Raw genomic sequence first — 12632 nt, forward strand, 5'->3', positions numbered from 1 at the left:
ATGGGCGACCTATGCATGAGTGTAATCGGTCGTCCGATTATTACCATTATTTTCCTTTTCTACTACAAGATCCAACTGAACTTGTGCTGGATCGAGCCTTTCGTATGAGAAAAGGAGCCCAAATGGATCATCAGAAAGAATAAAAATGGAACCCAAATAGCGGTTTCCAGCAGGGCCGAGAAATACTGACCATTCTTGTGATGGGCTGATCAAACGGCTGGTGCCACTACCCCGCAAATGATCCCTAAAAAAGAAACTACCTCGCAAAATAATAAAAAGAGAAAAAAACGAAAATGTCTCGACACCTTGTGGACCGGTCCCCGAGAAAAACGCCACCAATCCAGTGCCCGAACACGTGCATCCGTCAATACACCGAGCCCACCGAGGCACCCCTACGCCACCTGGCAGACCGGCCCCCTCGCCCGCCGTCCGCTCCCCTCCGATTCTCCGCCGCGCCCGAATCAATCCCTCGGTGAAGCGTGGAGCGGCTCCAAAAGTCCAAAGCCCGGAGGCCGGAGGAGAGGCACCAGAGCTCACCCCGATTCATCTCGCCGTCTCAATCCGTGGCCGCAGGTAAGCCGCCGCTCATCCCCAAATCCCCACCCCGCGCGCCTCCGCCCGGTGGATCCCCAGGCAGGCCCCAGCTCCACTCGTGAGGAGACGAACGCGGCGGTCTCGTCTTGCCATCCGTGGGGGCAACTCGGTCCCGCCATCGGCATGTGCTCTGGATGGCCCCGCCGGCTAGAAATGTTTGGGAGGGTACCGGAGTTTGAAGGGGAAGGGAGCTTGGGGTTTCAATTGGAAGGCCGGTTGGTTTGGCCATCCGGAATCTATCCGATTTGGTTCGTATCTCGCTGTCTACTCTGCGAGTTTCGAGCGCGGAATGCACGCAGAGCGGGTGTGATATCTTAGGACGGTGTCTCATTCGTGTTGTTCATAGGCGTTCTGAACTTTTGATGGTGTTTGGTGGTACCGTAGAATCTGACTCAATGTACCTTCGTCGCATGTGTGGGTTGTGGTCGGCAAAGGCACGTGTGTAGTTGGTTGGATTTTTGCGTGCCTGGTTCGGTTTTAATGTGCCGTGCTTGTATTGTTGGAGTAGATGATCATGATTCATGAGTAGACTGCACGAATGCTCTTATGATGTGTTTCGTAGGGTTTTCTGGTTCAGTATCTGTGAGCTGGTTGACTAGAGTTTGCTGGTTCCTAGAGGTGGAATTGGCCCAACTGGCCCTGTAATGTTGAATTCACTTTTAAATGATTCTGTGGATCTGTGATTATTTTTCTATGGAACCGTCTCAGCATTTCGATTCCAGTTAGGGCCTGTTTGGTTCCAATAAGTCACCTGACTTATAAGTCAGGTGACTTAAAACCAATGACTTATAAATCACGCCTGTTTGGTTGTCGCCTGACTTATAAGTCACCTGACCACACCTTTCCACCCTGTTTTTTTATGTAAAGGTGGTGGGACCCATGCAAAAGGAGGTGACTTATAAGTTTTAAGTTGGGGTAGAGCAACTTATGACTTATAAGTTGGGGTGACTTATAAGTTGGGTTTGTTTGGCAAAATAAGTCACTTTTTTCACTTTTTGACTTATAAGTTGGTGACTTATTTGGAACCAAACAGGCCCTTAATCCTACAGGCTGCTTTTACCTCTCCTTTTCACTTTTGCTTGAGGAGGGATGAAGTACTCAGCCTACATAAATTTCTACTGCAGATTAGGGGTCCACTGTTATTTGCATGCCCTTATCTGGGATGGCCATTGCTTTCAAAGCAAGCACGAGTGCTTGTACTGCACAACAGCTGTGGGGGCATCCAACCAGGGATCAGTGTCAGCATGGTTTCACTCACTTAAATGAACGAAAGAGCAGAAAAGGCTCTGCTGCACTGCATGCCAGAGCTATTCCTGGGAACTTAGACCTGGATTTCGGTGATCCTTCTTGGAAGCAAAAGTATCAGGAAGACTGGGATAGGCGTTTTAGTTTGCCACATATTACAGATGTATTTGATTTAGAGCCAAGGCTCACTACATTTTCTCTGAAGAAAAACAGGTTCCTTCCTATTCGCTTCATCTATAACTGGTTTGTTATGTATTCTGAAAACATAAAGCTGTATCTATCTCTCTTATTTTACAAAGAACATATGTTACTGACAGAAGTCCCCTGGGCGCTAGCGATGCTTCATCACCTGACAAGTGGAATGGCTATGTAAATAAGGATGATAGAGCACTTCTGAAGGTCAGTAATGAGATCATATGATGTGAGCTAATTGTTTTCCGTAGGATTTGTAAGATAATACATGAAGAAAGCCTAGTCTCGAGATGTACCTCAGGGAAACTAAGGAAGAATTAATTATGTCACGAGACAGTTAGTGGTACCATGTATCATTTGCTTATTCATGAATTCATTAATGTATTTTGTAAGGTTGAATGTGCCGACTTCGTGCAAACTTCTTCTCTTTGTAAACTGCCGAACATTACTTTAGATAGTACCAATAATGTGCTTCAGTTAAAATGTTTTTTTTCTTCAGAAAACGCAAAGACTTTGCTTTTTGAACCTTCGACTAAAGAAGCCTTACCTTTTTCCTTACTGTTTGTATTTATAATTACACAGTATGTTTCTCCAGGTGATTAACTATGCCTCTAATACTTCTGCTGGAGCTGTGTGCATTGATCCTGATTGTAGCTGGGTGGAACATTGGTACGCTCTGATGCAGTTGGTTTGTCTTTTCTGTGATATACATTACCTTTTATCATCAAATTATATGAAAAAATGTTAGCTTATCTGAGTTTTTGCATTTGTCATTTGATTCAATTGCTATATTCTCGTGATTCTATCTTTCAAGAAGGGGGAATTGATGAGCCAGTGGTATTTGCTTTTTATAGGGTGCATCGTGCAGGGCCTCGTAAGGAAATATACTATGAGCCAGAGGAAGTAAAAGCAGCCATTGTTACCTGTGGAGGGCTCTGCCCTGGTTTAAATGATGTCATTAGACAGGTATTGTCCTTTCAATGTCGTTCAAGAAATTGGCTTCTTCTTTACATGCCTGAAGTTTAAATAAGTGGTGTGCCTTATTAAAAATATTTCTTGTGTCTAAATCTTGGTTCCACAACCTCTTGACAATATTGATCAAATGTAAATTGTATTTCCAGATAGTATTTACCCTGGAGATCTATGGGGTGAAGAATATTGTCGGAATTCAGTTTGGTTATCGTGGATTTTTTGAAAAAGGCTTAAAAGAAATGCCGGTAAGGATGCATCCCCCATTCGCTTGATGTTGTGAGGAAGTTGATGTTCATTATACCGTGGAATTACATTTTGGTTTCAACCTTCAGCTTTCACGTGATGTGGTGGAGAACATAAATCTTGCTGGTGGAAGCTTCCTCGGTGTCTCCCGTGGAGGAGCTAAAACTAGTGAAATTGTAGATAGCATACAGGTAAGCAATGTGAATAAAAGAGGTGATGTTCTGTGTTGATGCTTCATTATTATTTTACATGATCATCCTGTGTTTGTAGGCCAGAAGAATCGATATGCTATTTGTAATCGGAGGAAATGGTAGCCATGCTGGAGCTAATGCTATTCACGAGGAGGTTATTACGTCTCTATTGGAGTTCCTTTCTTTATTTTTATCATAGGCGTCATTGATGTACTTTTGGACATGATTGGATAAAGGAGCATTTAGTTCTATTTCCATGTCAAGTATAGCACAGTAATCTGACTCTTATACAACCTAATGGTAGAGGTTATACCAATTACCTGAGAATACAAAGCCCATTGTTTGCAGCAAAAATGAAACAGTATTGAGAAAACATAGGGATGCCTTTTCCCTAATCAGCACATGTTACTTCTCTGGTTGTGCCCAAAGTACACCCAATACGCGTGATTCTTAATGATAAATTTTTCATAGAAGTACATACTGTTACAACGTTGTGCATTACATTTGCTATGTTAAATCTTTGTATTCTGACAGATCTTCTACTGAAGAAACACACATAAGTATGTGTTTAATGGGATGTGGCTGTTCATGCTTAGTTTAATTCTTTGTTCTGGTTTGCAGTGCCGTAAGAGAAAACTGAAAGTTTCAGTTGTAGCTGTTCCAAAGACAATTGACAATGATATACTTTTCATGGATAAGACTTTTGGTTTTGACACAGCTGTTGAAGAAGCTCAACGTGCAATCAATTCTGCCTATATAGAGGTTGGTTGAAGTTGCTGGTGTTCGTGTTCTTTTACTATGAAAACTCTAAGTTGCTGGTATATGGTTACTCTTGCTTTAGATAATTCCTTCTATCTTCAGGCACGTAGTGCATATCATGGAGTTGGGTTGGTCAAATTAATGGGAAGAAGCACTGGGTTCATAGCCATGCATGCTTCTCTTTCTAGCGGACAGATTGATGTCTGCCTAATACCTGAGGTATGTAACTGAAAACACTGCTGATGGAGCTTCAAATCTGTCTTTGCTTCACATTTACTAACACAAGCGCACAATCTGAGCGAAGGTATCTTTTACACTTGATGGAGAACATGGTGTCTTGTCACATCTTGAGCATTTACTGGAAACCAAGGGATTTTGTGTGGTTTGTGTGGCTGAAGGTGCAGGACAGGTATGATGTAGCGCATGGTGTTCTGAGTTGTCCAAAAGCTCTAGTAACTTCAGTTAAATGGATGAAATTTAGGTTGTGATTCTTGGATTTGTTGTTGCAGGATTTACTGCAAAAATCAAATGCAACAGATGCATCAGGAAATGTGATACTTAGTGATTTTGGTGTCCACATGCAGCAAAAGGTATATGCTCGTTTTAAACCCCATACAAATGGATTTTTGTTAGTAAGTATCCTAGATGATGATAGGTGTTTGAAATCATCTGGTAACCAGTCAATTCTACTGAAGCCAGTACCTACTTTACTTTTTTTTTTCTTTTGCGAGGGGCAGTACCTGCTATACGTGCTAGAATATCAAGGGCCTTTTTTATTGGATTTTATATGAATGGTTTTTTTTTCGAGAATGTGTATGAATGATTTATGCTGGTTGTCACCAGTTTTATAGTAGGGCAAAACATGTATGCTCGTACAGAAGTGTAGTTAGTTATTGCAGGTAGGCATGCTAATTCACAATCTACTGGAAAGTCGAACAACTATGAGAATCTTGTCTATTCTATTGTGTTTTGCTGGAAAGAGACGGAAGTAGAACTTCTGGTCAGTTCTTTGTTGAGCTGCTTATCTGAGCTTAGTTGCAGTAGTGTTCTGGCACAAATGGAACTGGTTAAGTCTAAGTCTAACATCAGTTTTGCAAACCGTAGTTACGGACCTCAGGGTTGCACAGGTTATTTTTAGCTGCCAGTGTATAACTTATGAACCTCGTTTCCTGTACATGCAAGTCATTAACTTGCCTATTTCATGATAGGAGACCATATAATGTTTAGTTTAAAGCTTACTAACTAAGGGCCTGTTTGGAGTCCCTCCGCTCCACACGACTCTGCTCCAGGAGCAGCCGGAGCTGCAGTTTTAAACAGCGGAGCGAGGAAATTGGTACTCCGTGGATTCTGTGATTTCCGGAGCGGGTGGGTTTCCGAACAGCCCCTAGATACTGTTCCTCTGGTTAAAAAAACAAACAAACTAAATACTATTCCTGTATTGACATGTTCTGTCTGTTATAACCTTCGTATTCCTCCGTCCTTTTGATATTTTGTCAAGTTGTACATAGCAACTAAATGATTTGATGTCATTGGTATCACTCCCCAGATCAAGAAACATTTCAAGGACATTGGTGTTCTAGCTGATGTGAAGTACATCGACCCAACATATATGGTCCGGGCCTGTCGTGCAAATGCATCTGATGCTATCTTGTGCACTGTGCTTGGACAAAATGCTGTAAGTTTATGTCCCTGTACTTCATATATGTATTAGTAGCATGTATCCATCATATCTAGTTTGCATTTGACGAATATTAACTCCTCTAGGTCCATGGAGCATTTGCCGGGTTCAGCGGCATCACATCAGGTATTTGCAACACACATTATGCCTTCCTCCCGATCACAGAAGTCATCACAACACCGAAGCATGTGAACCCAAATAGCAGGATGTGGCACCGATGTCTCACGTCCACTGGCCAACCGGACTTCCACTGACTCGCGTTTAGCGTTTACTTCTCTGCACAGGCTAAACTCGTAATGAATTAACATATTTTTGCTTACCCACAGACTAGTCACAGGTCAAAGATTAGTCACGGTGCAAGCGTTAACAATAATGTAATACTGAGAATGAACTCAATCAGCTTGTTTCAGATCAGCCCCATTTTTGTCCATGAACAACAGAGCTGTACAAAGCTCAAGTTGTCCCGAATAATCTGTAATGCACTGTCCAACCTTTGACCATCCATAATTCTAAAACGAAGCTATTTGCTTCAGAAATGAGGTGTAGCGAAATGCCTTCTGCGTTCCACGACCGATTTCTATGAATGATTCGTTTTATTTTGTGCTGAAGCTAAACACTTTCACTCTGTTCTTTAATTCACTGATGACTCTCAGAAGTCACACCATGAACAAAAGCGGGATGACGATGTATTCAAGTGTAAGTATCTAGTCAATTGCTTTTGAAACAAAAGGGGTTTCCCCCCGCCCTAACTCTATTAAGTCAAGGCAAAGAAACCAACATCCGACATTTCACAGCTCTCGTAGCAACCAAAAGTAGTAGCTGCAACAGACTGGGGGTTTATCAAAGTTAACCCACGGATACAATCATTACAGGGATAAACACTCGATAGGATGGTAAACATTTCAGCACACAAAATAAGCAAATCGAGCCTCCCAATTACTATCTAGTACGCCAGGCTATCCTAATCAATTGCTTACATAGTTAAAGAAAATAAGAACAGACCAGTCTTTGATCGGAGACTGGCAAACTCTAGTACCCAGGCAAGAGTTTAGCGATACTACCGGCGAGCCGCACCGGCGAGGGGAGAGGGGTCGAAGAAGTTGACAGGTCCTACTCGTGGCTGTCAGTGTTCATCACAGAAATTTAGAGAAGAACTCAATCAGCTTGCGAATATAGTTGGGGATTTCGATTTAGATCGGAGGAACCCAGAAATAGGGTTTGGCCAGCCGGAACACAGCGGCTTAGGGTACAGCCCGATTACAAGATAGATGGCTCCCTCGCTGGAGAGCGCCCACTAAATAGTCAAAAGTAAAATGCGACAGAAGGGAAAAAGTAAGACATCGACAGGTACAGCAAGCTACAGTGCTCGCGGTAAATTTGAACTACAACGTAGCATTCACCAAGACCGCCCATCATAAGATCAATGGTTGAGAGAGGGCGCCAGTGCATGAAGCGGTAAGTGACTCTAGCGACCGCACGATTGACAAATCACGGCTCAGCAGACTCGATAACAGAAAACAACACTGTTCTGAATTCAGGTGTTGCCGGATGTAGCTACAGTCCTAAAGAACCCCCCCCCCCCCCCCCCCCCCCCCGGTTGAGAACAGACTTGTCCTCAAGGCTTGAATCCTGGGAAGATCTTCTGTATGAATGCAACATCTTCCCATGTAGCATTTTCCAACGGGAAATTCAACCATTTGATGCACCATTGTACCACTGGAATGCTGATATCTCCTTGCACTCTGGGTATAAGTTTTCTCTCTAGCAATGCTTCAGGTTGTATCAGAATGTGGCCATCTGCATCAAGGAGTGGTAACTTTGGGTTAGGAACCGCATCAGGTCCTATATGCTTCTTTAGTTGGCTGATGTAGAACGTTGGGTGTAACTGACAGCCAACAGGGAGCAGCAATATGTATACAATTTGGCCAATCTTTTCCAACACTCTGAAGGGTCCATAGTATTTAGAATGGAGTTTGAGATGTCTGTGTATGCTCAGGCTGGTATGCCTGTAGGGTTGAAGCTTGACATGCACCATATCTCCCACTTCCAGTTTCCTATCAGACCTCTTCCTGTCAGCAAAGTGTTTCATTCTTTCCCGTGCTTTCATCAAATTGTCCTTGATCTGCTGTGCAATGTTGTTCTTGTCTAGCTCATCTTGAGTATGTCCTCCCTCCAGTGGGGCTAACATCAGTTCAGCAATGAGAGGGGGTGGTTTGGCATATAGAGCTTGGAAATGTGTCATTTTCAGTGAAGTGTGAAAGCTTGTGTTGTACCACCATTTTGCCAGAGAGCCACTTGTGCCATTTCTTTGGTTGTGCAAATGCCATGCATCTTAAATAGTATTCCAGGCATTGGTTGACCCTTTCGGTCTGTCCATCAGACTGAGGGTGATAAGATGTGCTCATGTGTAATTTCACTCCCATTTTACTAAAGAGCTTCTGCCATAAGTGGCTTGTAAATATCCTGTCTCTATCAGTAACTATCACAGTTGGCAGTCCATGTAATTTGAAGACATTACCAGTACAGTGATGAGATGTTTGAGAGCAACAAAATGTGCATACTTGGTGAACCTGTTTACCACTACTAGTATCAGATCTTTGTTGTCAGACATAGGCAAGCCCTCTACAAAGTCCATGGAGATATGAGTCCAAGAAAAATCAGGAACTGGTAGGCGATGTAATAAACCAGGATAACGGAGATGATGTGCTTTGTTGAGTTGGCAAACAGGGCATTGTTGTACAATTTTTTTTACTACTTGTCTCATTCCAGTCCAGGCAAACAGGATTTTCAGCCTGTGGTAAGTGGCCCTTTCTCCAGAATGCCCCCCTAATTCAGAGGTGTGGAAAGATTGTAAAAGGGACTGTCTGAGGTCAGTACTATTGCCAATCAGTATTTTTTCCTTTGTACCTGAGGACACCACTTGTGAAGTGTAAGGAGGATGACCAGTAGGTGTAATAGCAAGTTGGGCAACTAGGTCAGAGCACTTGTTGTCTTTCTCATAACTGTTGACCACCTCCTTAATCGAAGCAGGAATTGCAGTTGTAGAGTCGGAACTCGTATAACATATTTCACTCTTGACAGGGCATTAGCCACCTTATTTTCTTTGCCCTTTTTGTACTCTAATTTAAATTTGTAGCCCAATAATTTGATGAAGAGTTTGTGCTGAATTCCGTTAATCAGTTTATGTTCCTGGATATATTTCAAGCGTTGATCAGTTCTGATGATGATGGAAGAAGAAGCAAAATAGTGTTTCCACTTTTTTATTGCTTCTGTAATGGCAAGAGCTTCTTTATCATAAGTGGACCAGCCAACCACTTTAGGTCCAATTGCCTTACTTAGGAAAACAATTGGTAGACCATTCTGCATTAGTATTGCCCCCCTTTTTCCAAAGCCAGATGCATCCGCGTCAAGTACAAATGGTAAGGAAAAGTTGGGCAGGGCCAAAACGGGTGCTAGTGTCATACTGGTTTTTAAAAAACTGGAAAGCTTGTTCTTGTCAGTTAGACCAAGTAAATCCTTCTCTCTTCAATGCATCAACCAAGGGTTTGCAGATCACTCCATAGTTTTTAACAAATCTTGTGTAATATCTCGCAAGGCCCTAGAAACTCCTAGGCTGAGTTGTGTTTGTTGGTGTGGGCCACTTGGTGATGGCCTCAACCTTTGCAGGGTCTGTAGACACTCCCTTTGCTATGATCACATATCCCAGGTATTCCACCTTTGACTGTGCAAAAGTGCATTTGGAAAGATTTGCATATAGTGTGTGTTCTTTGAGGGCTTTCAAAACCAGTGCTAAATGTTCCAGATGTTCTTTGTAGGTTTTGCTGAAGACCAAGATGTCATCAATGAACACGAGCATACAGTGTCTGAGAAGATGTTTCAAGATAGTGTGCATTAGTTGCTGGAATGTAGGAGGACCATTAGTAACTCCAAAGGGCATAACCAAAAACTCGTACAGTCCCACATGTGTGGTAAAAGCAGTTTTTGCAATATTCTTCTGTCATCCCGATTTGATGATATCCACTTCTCAAATCTATTTTTGTGAACACTGTAGCACCATGGAGTTCATCCAGTAGGTCTTCTATCATTGGAATAGGATATTTGTTTTTGATAGTGTGAGAATTTAGTTTCCTATAGTTCGCACATAGTCTCCAAGTGAGATCTTTCTTCCTGACTAAGATAGCAGGTGAAGAATATGGGCTCTGACTGAGTCTGATAATTCCTTTTCCAATCAGTTCTCTTATGATATTTTCCAGAGCATTCTTCTGATTATGTGGCATTCTGTAGCCCCTCTTGTTTATGACAGGAGCTCCAGGTTCCAAGTTGATAGCATGGTCACAATTTCTCTTTGGTGGCAGTCCAGTAGGCTCTGGTTTATGTTCCTGTGGCTCTTCTTGTTTATGTTGGATGGGCTGCATCCACATGAGTGCACCAGAAACTACGTCATTCAGAATCTGGCCCATTTCTTGCAAGAGTGGAGAGCATGGGCTATCTGGAAGACTTTCATCTTTAAATGTGCCTAATTTTCCCTCTCTGCTTTTTACTGTTAGTGTCATTTGTGGAAGATCAAAAGTCATAGGCTGTGATCATACATCTAGTCAGCTCCTAAAATGGCATCATAGCCAGTCAATTTCAAGATTCTAAAGTTGGAGTTGAACTGTTCTCCCTGGATGGAGTACTTGGTGTTCTAATAAGAAAAATCACTCATCAACTTATCTCCATTTGCTACAGTGACAGATACTCCTTTTACTGGTGTGATTTGGATTGCAGCTTGTAAAGCAATTTCAGGAGAGAAAAATGTGGTAGTGCTCCCACTATCCACCAGTGCTCACTACTAGGAAAATGCTTATACATAGAAGTTTACCAGTAGCGTTTGCTTGTGTCCCCGCGCTAATGGTAATTACCAGTAGCGCTGGGTACAAAGCGCGCTGCTGGTATGGCTTAGCAGCAGTGTTGGTTTCTTTTGGGCACGCTACTGGTAAGTGTGCCAAACCACACCACCAGATAAGAAATATTAGTAGCGCGGGTTGTAAATCCTGCACTACTACTATGTGAATAGCTATAGCGCAGGCGATACACCCACGCTACTACTCAGCGTGTCCACTGCGGAGTGCGGCACCATCCACCGCCGATCCACTCCCACCCCTCTCCTCCGCCCCCACGATCTCTTGTTTTTTAAAACAATCCAGTCTTGTCATTGTTTCCCCGTGTATGGTAATTTGAAGAAAGAACAACGCTATTCCTGTCTGGGATTGTGGTCTGTTGGGGACTTGAACACCGCCCTGTTCTTCAAAATTACAGCGTGTTTGCTCCTAGTGCTCAATCATATTCTGCCCTAGATCGTTATACCACTTAGGCCGTTGATCTGCATAATGTACACTTTCATTGCAATATGTAAGATGCGTATGATATGTTTCGAATATGATCGATGGTAAACTTACTGATTCCTGAGTTCTATCTTGATGCTTTTGTTGGGGAAAGTAGTATTTCAAATTTTTTGCCCATGATCACGCAAGATCTATCTAGGAGAAGCATAGCAACGAGCGGGAAGAGTGTGTCCACGTACCCTCGTAGACCGAAAGCGGAAGCATTAAGTAACGCGGTTGATGTAGTCGAACGTCTTCGCGATCCAACCAATCAAGTACCGAACGCACGGCACCTCCACGATCTGCACACGTTCAGCTCGGTGACGTCCCTCGAACTCTAGATCCAGCTGAGGCTAAGGGAGAGTTCCGTCAGCACGACGGCTGGTGACGGTGATGATGAAGTTACCGGCGCAGGGCTTCGCCTAAGCAATACGACGATATGACCGAGGTGGAAAACTGTGGAGGGGGGCACCGCACATGGCTAAAGATCAACTTGTGTGTCTATGGGGTGCCCCCCTCCCTCGTATATAAAGGAGAGGAGGAGGGGGCCGGCTGCCACAAAGGGCGCGCCCAAGGGGGGGGAATCCTACTCCAAGTAGGAGTAGGTTCCCCCCCTTTCCTAGTCCAACTAGGAGAAGAAGGAAGGAGAGGGAGAGGGAGAGGGAAAGAGGGGCCGTGCCCCCCTCCCCTTGTCCTATTCGGACTCCCCTTGGTGGGGGCACCTCTTGGCCGTGGCCCTCTCTCTCCCCTAAGGCCCACTCAGGCCCATAACTTCCCGGGGGGGGGGGGGGGGGTTCCGATAACCCTTCGGCACTCCGGTTTTATCCGAAACTATCCGGAACACTTCCGGTGTCCGAATAACATGGTCCAATATATCAATCTTTATGTCTCGACCATTTCGAGACTCCTCGCCATGTCCGTGATCTCATCCGGGACTCCGAACAACCTTCGGTACATCAAATCACATAAACTCATAATACCAATCGTCATCAAACGTTAAGCGTGCGGACCCTACGGGTTCGAGAACTATGTAGACATGACCGAGACATATCTCCGGTCAATAACCAATAGCGGAACCTGGATGCTCATATTGGCTCCTACATATTGTACGAAGATCTTTACCGGTCAAACCGCATAACAACATACGTTGTTCCCTTTGTCATCGGTATGTTACTTGCCCGAGATTCGATCGTCGGTATCCTCATACCTAGTTCAATCTCGTTACCGGCAAGTCTCTTTACTCGTTCCGTAATGCATCATCCCGCAACTAACTCATTAGTCACATTGCTTGCAAGGCTTATAGTGATGTGCATTACCGAGAGGGCCCAGAGATACCTCTCCGACATTCGGAGTGACAAATCCTAATCTCGATCTATGCCAACTCAATAGACACCA

General features: G+C 43.7%; 1 protein-coding gene across 4 annotated transcripts; it reads left to right on the forward strand.

Annotated features, from left to right (window-relative positions):
• Positions 1-331: 331 nt before the first annotated feature.
• LOC109731883 (ATP-dependent 6-phosphofructokinase 5, chloroplastic) lies at positions 332-6425 on the forward strand. Of its 4 annotated transcripts, none has more exons than XM_020291058.4 (14): positions 332-573; positions 1719-2052; positions 2157-2238; positions 2627-2700; positions 2886-2997; positions 3153-3248; positions 3336-3437; positions 3517-3591; positions 4059-4199; positions 4299-4415; positions 4501-4605; positions 4706-4786; positions 5743-5871; positions 5961-6425. In XM_020291058.4, exons 2-14 carry the CDS (start codon positions 1742-1744, stop codon positions 6126-6128), a joined length of 1593 nt encoding a protein of 530 aa, XP_020146647.1. In that variant the 5' UTR covers positions 332-573; positions 1719-1741; the 3' UTR covers positions 6129-6425. The 4 variants fall into 4 exon arrangements, 2 of the variants coding, with proteins under 2 accessions (XP_020146647.1, XP_020146648.1); XR_012184856.1 differs by having other exon boundaries at positions 353-573; positions 4706-5561; XR_012184857.1 differs by having other exon boundaries at positions 353-573; positions 2160-2238; positions 4706-5561.
• The last annotated feature ends 6207 nt before the right edge of the window (positions 6426-12632 follow it).

This window comes from Aegilops tauschii, chromosome 5 (assembly GCF_002575655.3).
Source record: "Aegilops tauschii subsp. strangulata cultivar AL8/78 chromosome 5, Aet v6.0, whole genome shotgun sequence".
Classification (NCBI taxonomy): domain Eukaryota; kingdom Viridiplantae; phylum Streptophyta; class Magnoliopsida; order Poales; family Poaceae; genus Aegilops; species Aegilops tauschii.